Consider the following 12,524-nt stretch of genomic DNA (forward strand, 5'->3'; position numbering starts at 1 on the left):
ATACGGACGCCATGTCGATGATACCACCTTCATTTCGATCATGCTGAAGCCGGTTCGTTGATGGAAGAGTTAAACTGTTGCGGTTTGCGCGTCAAGGGGGGGAAACGTGCTTAGTCATCGATAAACAGACAGTTCGGTCACATTCAATGTATGCAGTATGCATGCATTTTGCTCCATGTACTGAGATGCAGGGCCAAGTTGCAGATCGAGCCTTTTGACCGCGAGAGTATTATCCAAGGAGCTATGGGTACAGAGCCCGACGGTAGATGCATGGTCGTTGAAGACAATCGTAGATAATGATACTAGGGCGCTCTCTTCTCTAGTCCTCAGTTTGTGGACAGCCCAGGCTAAGCATGCAACCTCCATCTCTGTAGGCCAGTAGCGAGTCTCGGCTGGCCGGAGCAGACAATTCCTAGACTGTACTGTAAACCCTCGTTATAAAGATACGCATTATAACGATTATCGATCGACAACGATTGTGCCGAACAAGAAACTTAGTTCTACTATACAAAAATTGCTGTGTCGCTTTATCGCGATAATCGGGATTGTCATTTATCTACCCATACAAAAATCTTGAGTATTGGGAATATATTATATAAGAGATGTCACTTGTATATACCGTTTATACCGGTTCAATACAGCGATATCTACTATACAACGATTCCAAGGGGCCTCACCAATTCTATCGTTATAACGAGGGTTTACAGTATGGAGTGCTGAGGATGATGAGACCTCCGCTATCCGAGGTCGGGTCTATCCGTTTGTCGGATCGGATCACGGCTACTAGTTAATGGCTTGAACCATTGCCTCAAGCCGAGGGCTGAAGGTACCCGGCAGTTATCAACATGTCCTTTTGTATCTCAATGTAGTCCGAGGTGAATTCTTGACTAGCTGCGAATTAGTATAAGACCAACGATGGCTACCATGATATCCGATCAGCATCTGAAGAAGAGAGTCCACGCGCACTACTGCATCCTCTTCACAAAATCTTCGCATTTTTGATACCATTTGCAATTCGGACAATACACAAACACCATGCAAACGAACGAATTACAAGAAGTGGCGCTGGCCCTGCGCACCGCGCGCGACAATCGAGCCCCCATCACACCACCCACCAAGACCTGGCCCGCTCTTGACGCGGACTCGGCTTTCGAGGTGCAGCGACTGAATGTCAAGCACGCCGTCAGCAACGGTGATCGCTTGGTCGGTTACAAGCTCGGAAACATAGCCAAGGTCATGCAGGACGCATTTGGCCTCGATCAACCAGACTACGGCTTCCTTCTGGCCAGCACCTTTCTCTACGAGAGCACTACCGTTCATCTCGACCACTATATCAAGCCCTACGTGGAGCTGGAGCCTGCTTTTGTGCTGCGCAGCTCGCTCCGCGGTCCCAACGTGACGGTAGCCGATGTGATCAACGCCATTGACTATGCTATACCTGCCATCGAGATCATCGACTCTCGGGTGGAGAATTGGGCGATCGATCTGCCCGACACTCTGGCTGACAACGGCTCCACTGCCAATGTCATTCTCGGCGGCACTCCCCGGAAGCTCACAGATCTAAAGAGTCTGCGGGATGTGCGGGGTACGCTCCAGTTTAATGGTCGGGAGGTGATGGATGGAAACACGGGGAATGTGCTGGGTAATCCCCTGTCGGCAGTGGCCTGGTTGGTGAATCGACTGGCTGCGTACGATATTGAATTTCAAGCCGGCCAGGTGATTCTACCTGGCAGTTGTCTCCAGGCCGTGCCGATGAATAAGCCCGGGAAGTGGAGGTGTACTTTTGAGGAGTGGGGCACTATCGAGTTTGACGTCGCGTGAGCGTGTTTGGTCTTTGGGTAGTCAAGGCGGGGCAGATAGATGAAATTCGATTTCTTCTGGATTTGCTCAGTATCAACCCTACATTAAATCATTCACAAGTACCAGGTACCTAGTACATACATTTGTTATGGTTGGTGCAGCAAATAGAGTGAGCCGGGTTCCTCGGCTCTCACCAGACTTTCTTGATTGGGATGATAGGAGAAGATCTCTCGTATCGAGATCAACGCTAAAAGCGAGCACTAGCCCTACTTGAGCACTTATCGGCCTTATCCTGCCACCAAGTTAACTAGTTATCTGCGGGGATGGAGTCAACCAGCAGCCACCCGTCGTTCCCCGCCATTGCCAGTGTCGCCTTCGGCTCTGCCAACTGTTCTTTTTATCTCCTTTGATCATGCCATCGCCCCAAGCCGAGCTTGCGAACTCCTGCACATTATAGATGATAGTTGCACGGCCATCAATTGCAATGACGACCGAGGGTAGGACTGAGCGCCGAAAGTTCCGAAGGACTGCCAATGCGTAAGGGCCAGGGCCCCCCACACGCTCCCCGCCGGACTCCTCCCACTAACATCCGAGACAGGTGCATCCCATGCCGGCAGAGTAAAATCAAATGCTCTGGGAATCAGCCATGTGGGAATTGCCAACGACGCATGGTGAACTGTCGATTTGTGGATGGTGGTCATAGGATAATCACTCATCAACCCAGCAACACCACTCCCTTTGAGATAAACAGTCAGGCATCAGGTGAGGAACCGAGGAATCTGAGGAACCTCACAACATCGCAGCAAGCGCATAAGACTGACCTAATGCGCAGGGGCCAAGCGACCCGCAGGTCTTGCTTTTGTGTCAGATGGCCATGAGGATTGCCCTGATGTGCTGCTCACTCCTCCTTCTCTCGTTTCTCAGCATTTCGATTCAGCACCATACATAGGAATGCAACGACCTGCCGAGTTGTCCAATCCAACGGTCGACGGCGCGCGCAGCATCTGGACGAGTCCATTCACACTCCCCTCGAGAACCATCAAGAACACCCAGAGGAACAAACGCAACTGGGGTGAGTTACCATGCTCTCCGCCTGTCGGTGTCAGCTAACCAAGAATGGCGCAGTTTGGCTGGCACCCTCATCAACCTGGTCCTTTACTGCCAGACTCACCCTCCTTCTAGCTGAGAAGCTCGAGTTAGACTCCCCCTACAGCGCCCCGAATTTTTCCGGGGAGGACATCTATGTCCTCCGATTGAAATCATGCCCACCCGACGACCCCCCCGACATCAGCGGGCTACCGTCCATCGATCACGCTCTCTACCTGTTCAACACTGTCAAATTCCATCTCGGTCAGAGCTATCGCTTTCTCGACGAAGCCACCTTTGTCGAGCATCTTCAGGAGTTCTACCACGGGAACGCAGCCGAGAAAGCTGCCGCATCGCGTCTGTGGTTCGTACAATTCCTCCTCGTCTTGTCCTTCGGGAACGCCTTTCTCTCCTCCCGCTGCAAATGCACCACCGAGCCGCCAGGGTCAAAGTTCTTTATCCGCGCGATGGCCTTGATGCCGGACCACGCCTCCGTCTGGAAGGACAGCCTAGTGGCCATTGAAGTGCTGGCTCTAGCTGGTCTGTATCTGTACTCGATTGATCACAGGGAGTCCGCCCATGTATACGTAAGATCCTTCCCTACTTCTGCCTCGGGAACTTATCTCAAGAACAATACAGCTCGGCCAAGCCATCCGCATCGCGCAGCTCGAAGGCCTACACACGCAACTTCCCGAGGAGGAGATCGGACTTCAGACGGTCGAGCGGTGCCGCAACCTGTGGTGGACACTTTACATCATGGACCGACACTTCTCCTGCTCGCTGGGGATCCCCATGTTGACGCGCGACAGCGATATCACCACAGTGCTGGACTCGCCCAGCGCGTGCTCGCAACGCGATACGACCCTGTGCTTGCAGGTGAGGTTGTCGCACCTGCTGTCTTTTATTCTTACCAGTGAGCTCTTGACCTTTTTGACTCCTGATGCTCTAACGATGGCTGATGGTCCCGTCCAGCGATCTACAAAACCCAGAAGACGCAGCTCGGGACGTTCTTGGACAAAACCAAGTCAATCCTGCAGACGCTCGCGGGTCACGCGCGGGAGATTGAGAAAATCATCTACCGAAAATTCCAGAACTCGATTGATACGATGCCTCGAGGGACGCGGCATATTACGCTTTTGTATCATCAGGTTCGTACCTGTCCTCTTCTTCTGGAAAGAGAGAAAAAAAGAATAGCCCGCAGTATCCAGTCCAACAAGAAATTATCCCGACTAATACCATACAAAAGTGCGTGATGGTCGCCACCCGGCCCCTCCTCCTCTCCGTCCTCAAGGAAAGACTCGACACTTTGACCGAAGGCGACGAGGACTGGCAGACGATCCTCGCGCCGACGAAAGCCCTGATTGCCACGGGGATCAAATCCGCGGCCAAGACGCTGCAGATCCTGTCGGATGAGGATAGTCCGCTCGGTAGGCCCCCTTCCCTCAAAGTTCTTACTGGGAAAAGTATCGCCCCACCACATTGGCTTACCCCGACGTGTAGAAGTCTTCCTCCCCTACGACCTCGAATTCACCTACAGCGCCGCCATCCACCTTGCCATGGCGCAAGCCCTCTTCCCCCTCGACCCAAACGAGCACGGCACCCGGGGCATCCAGAACGCCCACTCCATTCTGTCTGAGATGGCGAGCAAGGGCAACCGACTCGCCGAGAACCGTTCTAGGGAGTTAGTCTACCTGGAGGGGCTGTTCGCGGAGCTGGCGAAACGCATCGAGCGGCGCGGGTTGCTGACGCTCTCGCTGTGGAATTCTCCGCAGCAGCAGCAACATCAACCGGACTGTGTAGCTGGGAATACAGCCGGAGGGACCGGAGGCGGGGAGACGTTGCCTACACTGGAAGCCGGGGGGAAGGAGTCAGGTGAGCCCATCGTACCGGGGCATGAAGCGGGTGCGCCGGGTGGAGAGGACCCGTTCTGGTCGTCCCCGTCGGCTCCGACGCCCACTACGAGTAATCTAGAGTTGTTGGATAATATTGGGATCTCGTCGTATGAGTTCCTGTCAATTGTGGAGCAGATTGGGAGGCAGGAGTATCATAGTATTCTGGATACGGGGGCGGGGATGGGGTGATTTCTAGGTGGAAGGGTAATAGCATTGTGACTATCACTATCTAAATCACTTGATTGTATGTGATACGTGTGGGAGCCTGGAGATGACTTCCTGTCGCTGTGAATTAGTTTACTGGACTGATCGACTACGGTTATAGTGCTTTCTGATAGCGATATCGGCGGGGTTGGGATGAGTCTAAGCATGGCAGTCATAGCTTATCAGAGAAATTACGGTGCCCATAGGGGATCACTAGCCCATTGGATTAAAGCTGCTTTCGTCAGATTAAGCTCTTACTTACATCCCTCCGATAGCAGGGATCGGATACGTGATCTTCAACCCCTCCTCTCGGGTCGGATGGTCGGGTTCGTGATAACCATCCGAGAAGGGCCCGATAAGCCGTTCCACCCTTTCTCAGATAGCTTAGTGGGGTCAATGATGGTGATTATCATCACGAGATATGATTCGGAAACACAGACACTGAAGCTTTGCGGGGAATCTACTAGCACACATGATCATCGCAAGCAGCCGATATGCGAGAGCCGAGGATTAGAAGTATGCGATCGGGATGGAGGCACGGGGAGGCAAGTTGAACAACTGGGGACCAGAGTATAGATGTATAGCTGCTCTATAAATCATTCCGTCTTTCGGTCTGAATCTTCTCTCCTTGAGAGACTATCAACAAGAAGTTCTCAACAACAATCATCACATCCCACACCATGGCTCCAGCTGCACTCATCCCTCCCACGGCGCCGGTCGTGATCGGCCCTGCCACGAAGAAAGCGACTCGTCCCAGCAAAGCGTTACCGCAAAGTCTCATCGATGGAGCCAGACTCAGCACCAAAGAGCCCTTCACCCCAGAAAAGCACCTGGCCTTCCAGTCCCCCGCAAAGATCTACACCATGAAAGACATCGGCCTCGAAGGCCACGGCATCTCGCCCAACGCAGTCACTGACCCATTCCCCCTGTTCACGGAGGAAGCAATCAAGCAGATGCGCGCGGAGATCTTCAGCGAGCCCGTGTTGGAGAAATGTCAATACTCGTCAACATTCAACAAAAACATGGTCCGCGGAATGGGGCCGGCGTGAGTTTTCCCACCGCATCACCCGTTTGTCACCATGCAACAAGCCCAGCTAACAAGGCACTGCGCATCGATCCAGTCTCGCCCCCTTCACCTACGACGCATGGCGCTCGCCCGAACTCATCGCCAAGATCTCCGAAGTGGCCGGCGTCGACCTCGTGCCATCGATGGACTTTGAGATCGCCAACATCAACATCTCCATCAACGACGAGCACGACCGTCTGACGCCGGACAACGCGCCCGACACCGACCAGCTGCCGGCGGTGGCGTGGCACTACGACAGCTTCCCGTTTGTCTGTGTGACGATGCTGTCCGATTGCAGCGGGATGGTCGGCGGGGAGACGGCGCTGCGAACGGCGACGGGCGAGATCATGAAAGTGCGGGGGCCCGCCATGGGCACGGCGGTGGTGATGCAGGGCCGCTACATCGAGCATCAGGCGCTCAAGGCGCTGGGCGGCCGCGAGAGGATCAGCATGGTCACCTGCTTCCGGCCGCGATCGCCCTTCGTGCGCGATGAGACCGTGCTCACCGGGGTGCGCGGCATCAGTGATCCGTCCGAGATGTATACGCAGTACATGAGCTACCGCATGGAGATCCTGGAGGAGCGGGTCCGGGCGCGGTTGCAGACGGAGAGGCGGCGGGAGTTGGGGAAGCGTCCGTTTGATGTGCAGGAGGCCAGAGGGTTCTTGGTGGAGCAGGTGCAGTTCTTGCAGGCGATGTTGGGGGAGATTGTCGAGGTGTCTGGCGATTAGGGAGGTGTGTTGTGGGTGTATGCTTCTGGAGAACGGCGGTCTGCGTGGCTGCTCTTTCAGACTATGAGTGGATGCTAGCAGTTTCCAGTTTTCCAGCAGTTTTGAAATTTTGAAAAAGATAACTTCCCAGCTGGCCTTGTTGCTGTCATCCCTCTGTAGCCTTGATTCTTTGCTGGTGGTGGCCAGTGAGACTGTAGTGTGAGTGTTGTTTGTTCTTTTTGTTTGTACAGTACAATGACAGCGGTTACCCGTTTGGGCACCCGCTCTTCAGGCACCCAGGCTCCAACCTCTCTCCGTCTCATCCACCACCATCGTCATTATTCCTCATTTCCATCCTCCTCCTCCTCATCCTCATCCTCATCCTTATCCCCAGGTTTGGCTTTCCGTCAGCAGCTTATTCTTCCTTTATTCTTACTTACTAGCTTACCACCAGCGGTGAGTTCCTCGGTCCAACGGGACGGTTACCTCCCAAAGATCCAGACCGGCCGATTTGTTTACTTTTGGTTCACTCATGGATATATAGACCGTACCCCGCACCACCTATCTCGTCTTCGCTCCTCATCTTTCTTTCACCTCAATCATCAACATCCTTTACTCTCTCAACTGTTCGAGTCCGTCTGTCATCCAGCACCATCCTCTCTCACCACATTGTGCCCAAGTCAGCGGGGTATCGTCTGTCATATCCTTCGGTTCCTTCGGTTCCAAGGGAACGAACGTGCCCGACCCACCGCAAAGCGCCAAACCCGAGCGGTGGAGCCCACTTTCTCCGGTCGGGGCTAAGCTACAGCTCATCACATAACAATTCCTCAGCGACCTCTAGTACTGTACCCGTCCCTGTCCCATCAGGACTTGTGCCTTGCTCTGACTGATTTTGATTTGCCTCGCGTCAGCTCACGTCCATCATGTCTGATTCTCGAGGTTGGCAGCAACGAGGCCGTGGTCGCGGCGGTGACCGTGCCAGAGGTGACCGTGGTCGGGGAGGTTATCGTGGGGGCGGCGGCGGCGGCGGCGGAGGTGGTGGTGGTCGTGGAGGTGGAAGCGGCCGTGGCTCTTTCGATCTTCCCTTCCGTCCTGGAGACGATGGGAGGGGCGATGGCAGGGGTCGTGGTCGTCCCAGAGGTTCCGATGCATTTCGTGGCGGTCGCCCGCCACGCGGCGGAAAAGCTGACTACAACGGCCCGGATGTCTTCTCCCCCGGCGGAGACCTCAAACCCAGCTCCCAGGTCGAAGAGAAGGAGGATGCGATGATGAACGCATTGGTCAAGGCACCGCCCTCGCCCAAAGACAGCAAATACCCCCGGCGTCCCGGCTACGGTACGAAGGGAACGAGAGTCGACTTATTCGCCAACTATCTTCAGCTCAAGTCGATCGGCAAAACCCTCCACCGCCATCGCGTCGAAATTCTCGAAGACCAGTCCGTCAGGAGGCCTACCGGCAAGAAGGCGAAGCAAGTCATCAAACTGTTGATTGAGGAGCATTTTGCTTCGCAGCGAAATGGCGTTGTCACCGACTTCGTCTCCACTCTCATCTCCCGGGATAAGCTTCTGGAGGAAGGCGAGAATGAGCACACGTATGACGTCCGCTACCGGGATGAATACGACGATGAATATCCAGAGCCATCAAAGGTCTATCGGGTGAAGTGCCAGCACACCGGCACTCTCGAACCGTCCGATCTCTTGGACTACTTGACCTCGGCCAATGCGACAAATATGTTCGACAGAAAGCCAGAGATTCTCCAAGCCATGAACATTGTCCTGGGCCATCAGCCCAAAATCGACCCGAACATCTACTCAGTGGGTGCCAATAGACACTTTGCCATTGCTCAAGGTCAGAAAGAGGGTTACAACCTCGGAGATGGGCTCGAGGCTCTTCGTGGATTTTTTGTGAGCGTCCGTGCTGCAACTAGTCGCCTGCTCGTCAATGTTCAAGTCAAATATGCGGCCTGCTACCAGGAGGGCGCGCTAGCGGACTTGATAACCAGTTATCAACCCAACCGTTTTGAGTTCCACTCCCTGCAACGTTTCTTGAAAAACTTGAGAATCCGGGCAACACACATTGAACGCAAAAACAAGCAGGGAGTAATCATCCCACGTTTCAAGAGAATCGCTAGTCTGGCTAACACGGGAGATGGCGCATCGCTGCTACATCCTCCGACGGTCCCTCGTCTGGGAGCCGGTCCCAATGATGTGAAATTCTGGTTGGACGAAGCTGGCCAACAGTCATCGCAGCAGCAGTCCGCATCCTCGAAGAAGAAGGGCAAAAAGCCAGCCGCAGCGGGGCCTCCGCCGGCTGGAAGATACATCAGTGTGGCGGACTTCTTCAACGAGCGTTACAATATGACAAATCTAGATCCCCGAATGCCAGTGATGAATGTCGGGACTCGCGAGAATCCTAGCTATTTACCCGTCGAAGTCTGCAAAGTCGAACCTGGGCAGCAAGCTAAGACCAAGCTGAGCCCCTACCAGACAAGGGAAATGTTGAAATTCGCAGTCAATGTTCCGCCAGTCAACGCTCAGTCGATTGTGAATAATGGAACTCGCATCCTCGGGCTCAGTGCTGCTTCAAATGCTACTTTGAAAGAGTTTGGTATCCAAGCAGATCCCCGACTCATCACAGTACCCGGCCGCATCCTTGAGGCCCCTCAGATCTTCTACAAAGACGCGAACAACAAAGAGAAGAGACTCCTGTCCAGCGGTGGCAGCTGGAATATGAGGTCTATCAAATTCTCAATCGGCTCAACCTTAGGTTCCTGGGGCTGGCTTTTCTTGGACTCCAGCCCAACTAGAGCCCCCACGCGCGAGGTACTGGGGGCCGCCCTGGAACATTTTGTGACGAAGCTGAGAGAGGTCGGGGTTCAGGCTAATCCCCCTCAAGGCGGAGAGCGCGTTGTTCTCGCTCGCGGTGACGTGAATGATCAGATTGGTGGCGCTGTCAAGAGACTGATGGCCGCTCATAAGCCTACCATGATTCTTGGCATTCTTACCGACCAAAGCACGGAAGTTTATAACTGCATGAAGCGAGTCTGTGACGTTCGGGAGGGTGTCCGCAATGTGAATGTGCTTGTTAAAAACTTCACAACCGAAAGGGGCCGCGAACAATACCTCGCCAACGTCGGTCTGAAGGTCAATCTGAAGCTCGGGGGTGCGAATCAGCTGATTCCTAGAGAGCTTGGGATAGTGAGCAAGGGTAGGACTATGCTTGTTGGTATCGATGTGACCCACCCCTCTCCCGGGTCGTCCTCAAAAGCCCCAAGTGTTGCGGGAATGGTTGCCTCGATTGATTCCTACTTGGGTCAATGGCCAGCAGAACTTCGGATCCAAACATCGCGCCAAGAAAGGGTCAGTGAGTTGGACACGATGCTGAAAGCTCACCTCGGCCGGTGGGCTAAAACCAACAAGGGTCAGTATCCGGACAATATTATTGTCTACCGCGACGGAGTCTCTGAAGGGCAGTATGAAATGGTTGTCAAAGAAGAACTACCCCTTCTCAAGAATGCTTGCAAGCAGCTGTACCCAGCAACAGAGCATGCCAAAGGGCTACCACGAATCTCGGTCGTGATTGTGGGCAAGCGGCATCACACGCGTTTCTATCCTACGCGTAAAGAGGACGCCGATGGCCACTTGAATCCTAAGAATGGCACTGTGGTCGACCGCGGTGTGACGGAAGCCCGCAACTGGGAGTTCTACCTACAGGCTCACACTGCTCTTAAGGGCACCGCTCGCCCGGCGCACTATTTCACTGTTTGGGACGAGATCTTCTGTCGAGAGAAACCCAAGGAAGGGCTGAACACAGCTGACATCCTGGAAGACCTCACGCACAAGATGTGCTATCTGTTCGGACGGGCGACCAAGGCCGTGAGCATCTGCCCTCCTGCATATTATGCCGATCTGGTCTGCGAGCGAGCGCGATGCTATTTGTCTGATCTGTACGATGCGACGCCGACCGGTAGCGTTGTCACCGGCGGTGGTGGGGGTGGTGCTGATGCCGTGGACGGCGGCAGGGTCACCATCCATCCCAACGTCAAGGATACGATGTTCTACATTTGAGGTTCTCTTGGCAAGTTGGGGCAATTGGGATGTTGAGTGGTGTTTGGCATGAGATGTTAGGAGTTGCTTCTTGGATGTGACAATGTGCGGTTGTCGTAGCGAGCAGCTCTGTGGCGAAAGTACAGTCTTGTGGGACGGAGACGGTTCATATGCTGGTCATATTTCGGGTTTCTATTCAGATACGGCTTTAGTTGCACACAGAATGACATGGATTAGTGCCTGCTTTCTAAAAATTATATTGCTCCTGCCTATGTGGACTGGAGGAAGAAGTCATTCAGTAATAGTGGTAGATTGGTCTAGTCTACGCCAAGTAACTTAGTCATAGGTATACGGCATACACTGATATTTCACCCTCTACTTGCTGTACCATTCAGCAAACCTATCTTGTGGAATATGCTGGTTAGTTCAACTGAATGCATCGTCGGGTACTAAGCACACGAAGACTCAATAAGCGACTCTAATACCCTCAGTGTGATAGATCCCTCATCTAGATACATTATGCAGCGAAAGTTGTTAACCTGGTCAAGTTAGAAATGGGTGCGACCCGCCCGCGGCACCGCAAAGCGTGTGGTCGCTCCCATTCTAAAGCTAGGTCTCTATCTGACGGTGTGTTGAAAGTACCTAGTAGTCTAGCACACGCGCTGCAGACCACCAAATTGGATCTCAGGAGTACTTTCCTTTATTCTTCTTGCGATGACATGGACGCTGTCTTGGAGGCTTTGTCGTTTCTTGCTAGATGGCTCCCTACATCCGTTCTAGACGTGGCTATCCTTTACCCACACACTCCTACACTAGCACGATCTGCTCAAGTTATGAAAATGTCCAGTTTGAAATTATAATACCGTAGCTAACATCACAAGAAAATAAGAAGAGCGTTAATCAATAACCGGTTCCATCTTTTCCAAACAACGGGTCCAGCCGATCTACAGCTTGGCCGCGGGGGACGCACTACCCGCCGAGGAGATCTCGTTGTACAAGAGGGTGGTCAGGAAGTCCGCGTAGTCCTCGCCGGTGACCTGACCGGCGAAGTAGCGGGCGGCCTGCTGGAACTTGTTGCCGGCGGGGCCCTTGGCGGCCAGGTCGTCGGCCTGCTCCTGCAGCAGGCGCAGGGCGTAGGCCTTGTCGACCTTCTTGCCGTCGGAGGTGGTGATGCCGTGGTGCGTCCATTGCCAGAGTTGACTGCGCGAGACTTCGGCGGTGGCGGCGTCTTCCTATTTTGGGTATTAGCATTGGTTGGGTGGGTGTGGTTGGGTGGGGGGTGAGAGGGGACAGGTTAAGGATGGGGGAAAAGCTTACCATGAGGAAGTTGATGGGGATACAGCCCACACCCCGGAGCCAGCCCTCCATGTACGACAGGCCGATGTTCAGGTTCTTGCGGATGCCCTCCTCGGTGATCTTGCCTGGAACGTTGGTGTTCAGGAGGTCGTTGGCGGTGATATTGACGTCTTCGCGGCGCACGAAGAGCTGGTTCGGGGTGGGCATGTGGGTGTTGAAGACGTCCGAGGCGATGGCCGCCAGCGCCGGGTGGGCAACCCAAGTCCCGTCGTGGCCCGCCCGCACTTCCCGCAGCTTGTCCGCCCGCACGCTCTCCATCGCCTTGTCGTTGGCTGCCGCGTCGTTCTTAATCGGGATCTGAGCTGCCATGCCGCCCTGGTGGGGAATTAGCATGTTTCCACCGCTGTGTGTTTCGATTGTTTTAAGA

The 12,524-nt window shown here is 54.1% G+C and overlaps 5 protein-coding genes across 5 annotated transcripts in view; 4 read left to right on the top strand and 1 right to left on the bottom strand.

Moving 5' to 3' along the window:
- Nucleotides 1-1,035: 1,035 nt before the first annotated feature.
- BO66DRAFT_371801 (2-keto-4-pentenoate hydratase) lies at nucleotides 1,036-1,853 on the top strand (the record flags this gene model as incomplete). The annotated part of the gene is made up of 1 exon (XM_025645469.1): nucleotides 1,036-1,853. The coding sequence occupies one exon, from the start codon at nucleotides 1,036-1,038 to the stop codon at nucleotides 1,819-1,821; it is 786 nt and encodes a 261-aa protein (XP_025505176.1). The 3' UTR covers nucleotides 1,822-1,853.
- A 431-nt stretch (nucleotides 1,854-2,284) lies between these two features.
- On the top strand, nucleotides 2,285-4,967 carry BO66DRAFT_371805 (Zn(II)2Cys6 transcription factor; the record flags this gene model as incomplete). The annotated part of the gene is made up of 9 exons (XM_025645470.1): nucleotides 2,285-2,337; nucleotides 2,399-2,562; nucleotides 2,738-2,872; nucleotides 2,926-3,473; nucleotides 3,526-3,799; nucleotides 3,859-4,034; nucleotides 4,133-4,313; nucleotides 4,387-4,680; nucleotides 4,741-4,967. 9 exons carry the CDS (start codon nucleotides 2,285-2,287, stop codon nucleotides 4,965-4,967), a joined length of 2,052 nt encoding a protein of 683 aa, XP_025505177.1.
- A 689-nt stretch (nucleotides 4,968-5,656) lies between these two features.
- Nucleotides 5,657-6,764, top strand: BO66DRAFT_347324 (uncharacterized protein; the record flags this gene model as incomplete). The annotated part of the gene is made up of 2 exons (XM_025644613.1): nucleotides 5,657-6,027; nucleotides 6,104-6,764. Coding segments are annotated over exons 1-2 (1,026 nt in total), but the record flags the coding sequence as incomplete, so codon positions are not given.
- Nucleotides 6,765-7,729: 965 nt separating this feature from the next.
- On the top strand, nucleotides 7,730-11,071 carry BO66DRAFT_347326 (putative RNA interference and gene silencing protein (Qde2)). Its single transcript, XM_025644614.1, has one exon. The coding sequence runs from the start codon at nucleotides 8,021-8,023 to the stop codon at nucleotides 10,820-10,822; it is 2,802 nt and encodes a 933-aa protein (XP_025505179.1). The 5' UTR covers nucleotides 7,730-8,020; the 3' UTR covers nucleotides 10,823-11,071.
- Nucleotides 11,072-11,721: 650 nt separating this feature from the next.
- Nucleotides 11,722-12,524, bottom strand: part of BO66DRAFT_470515 (malate synthase) — a 2,380-nt gene continuing 1,577 nt past the window's right edge. Inside the window, exons 3-4 of the mRNA XM_025652796.1 lie at nucleotides 12,119-12,472; nucleotides 11,722-12,033 (exon numbers count right to left, since the gene is read on the bottom strand). Of these exons, the coding sequence (XP_025505180.1) occupies nucleotides 11,746-12,033; nucleotides 12,119-12,472 (642 nt within the window). The 3' untranslated portion in view covers nucleotides 11,722-11,745. The remainder of the gene's footprint in view (nucleotides 12,034-12,118; nucleotides 12,473-12,524) is intronic.

The sequence above is a fragment of the Aspergillus aculeatinus genome (genome assembly GCF_003184765.1).
Source record: "Aspergillus aculeatinus CBS 121060 unplaced genomic scaffold BO66scaffold_17, whole genome shotgun sequence".
Classification (NCBI taxonomy): domain Eukaryota; kingdom Fungi; phylum Ascomycota; class Eurotiomycetes; order Eurotiales; family Aspergillaceae; genus Aspergillus; species Aspergillus aculeatinus.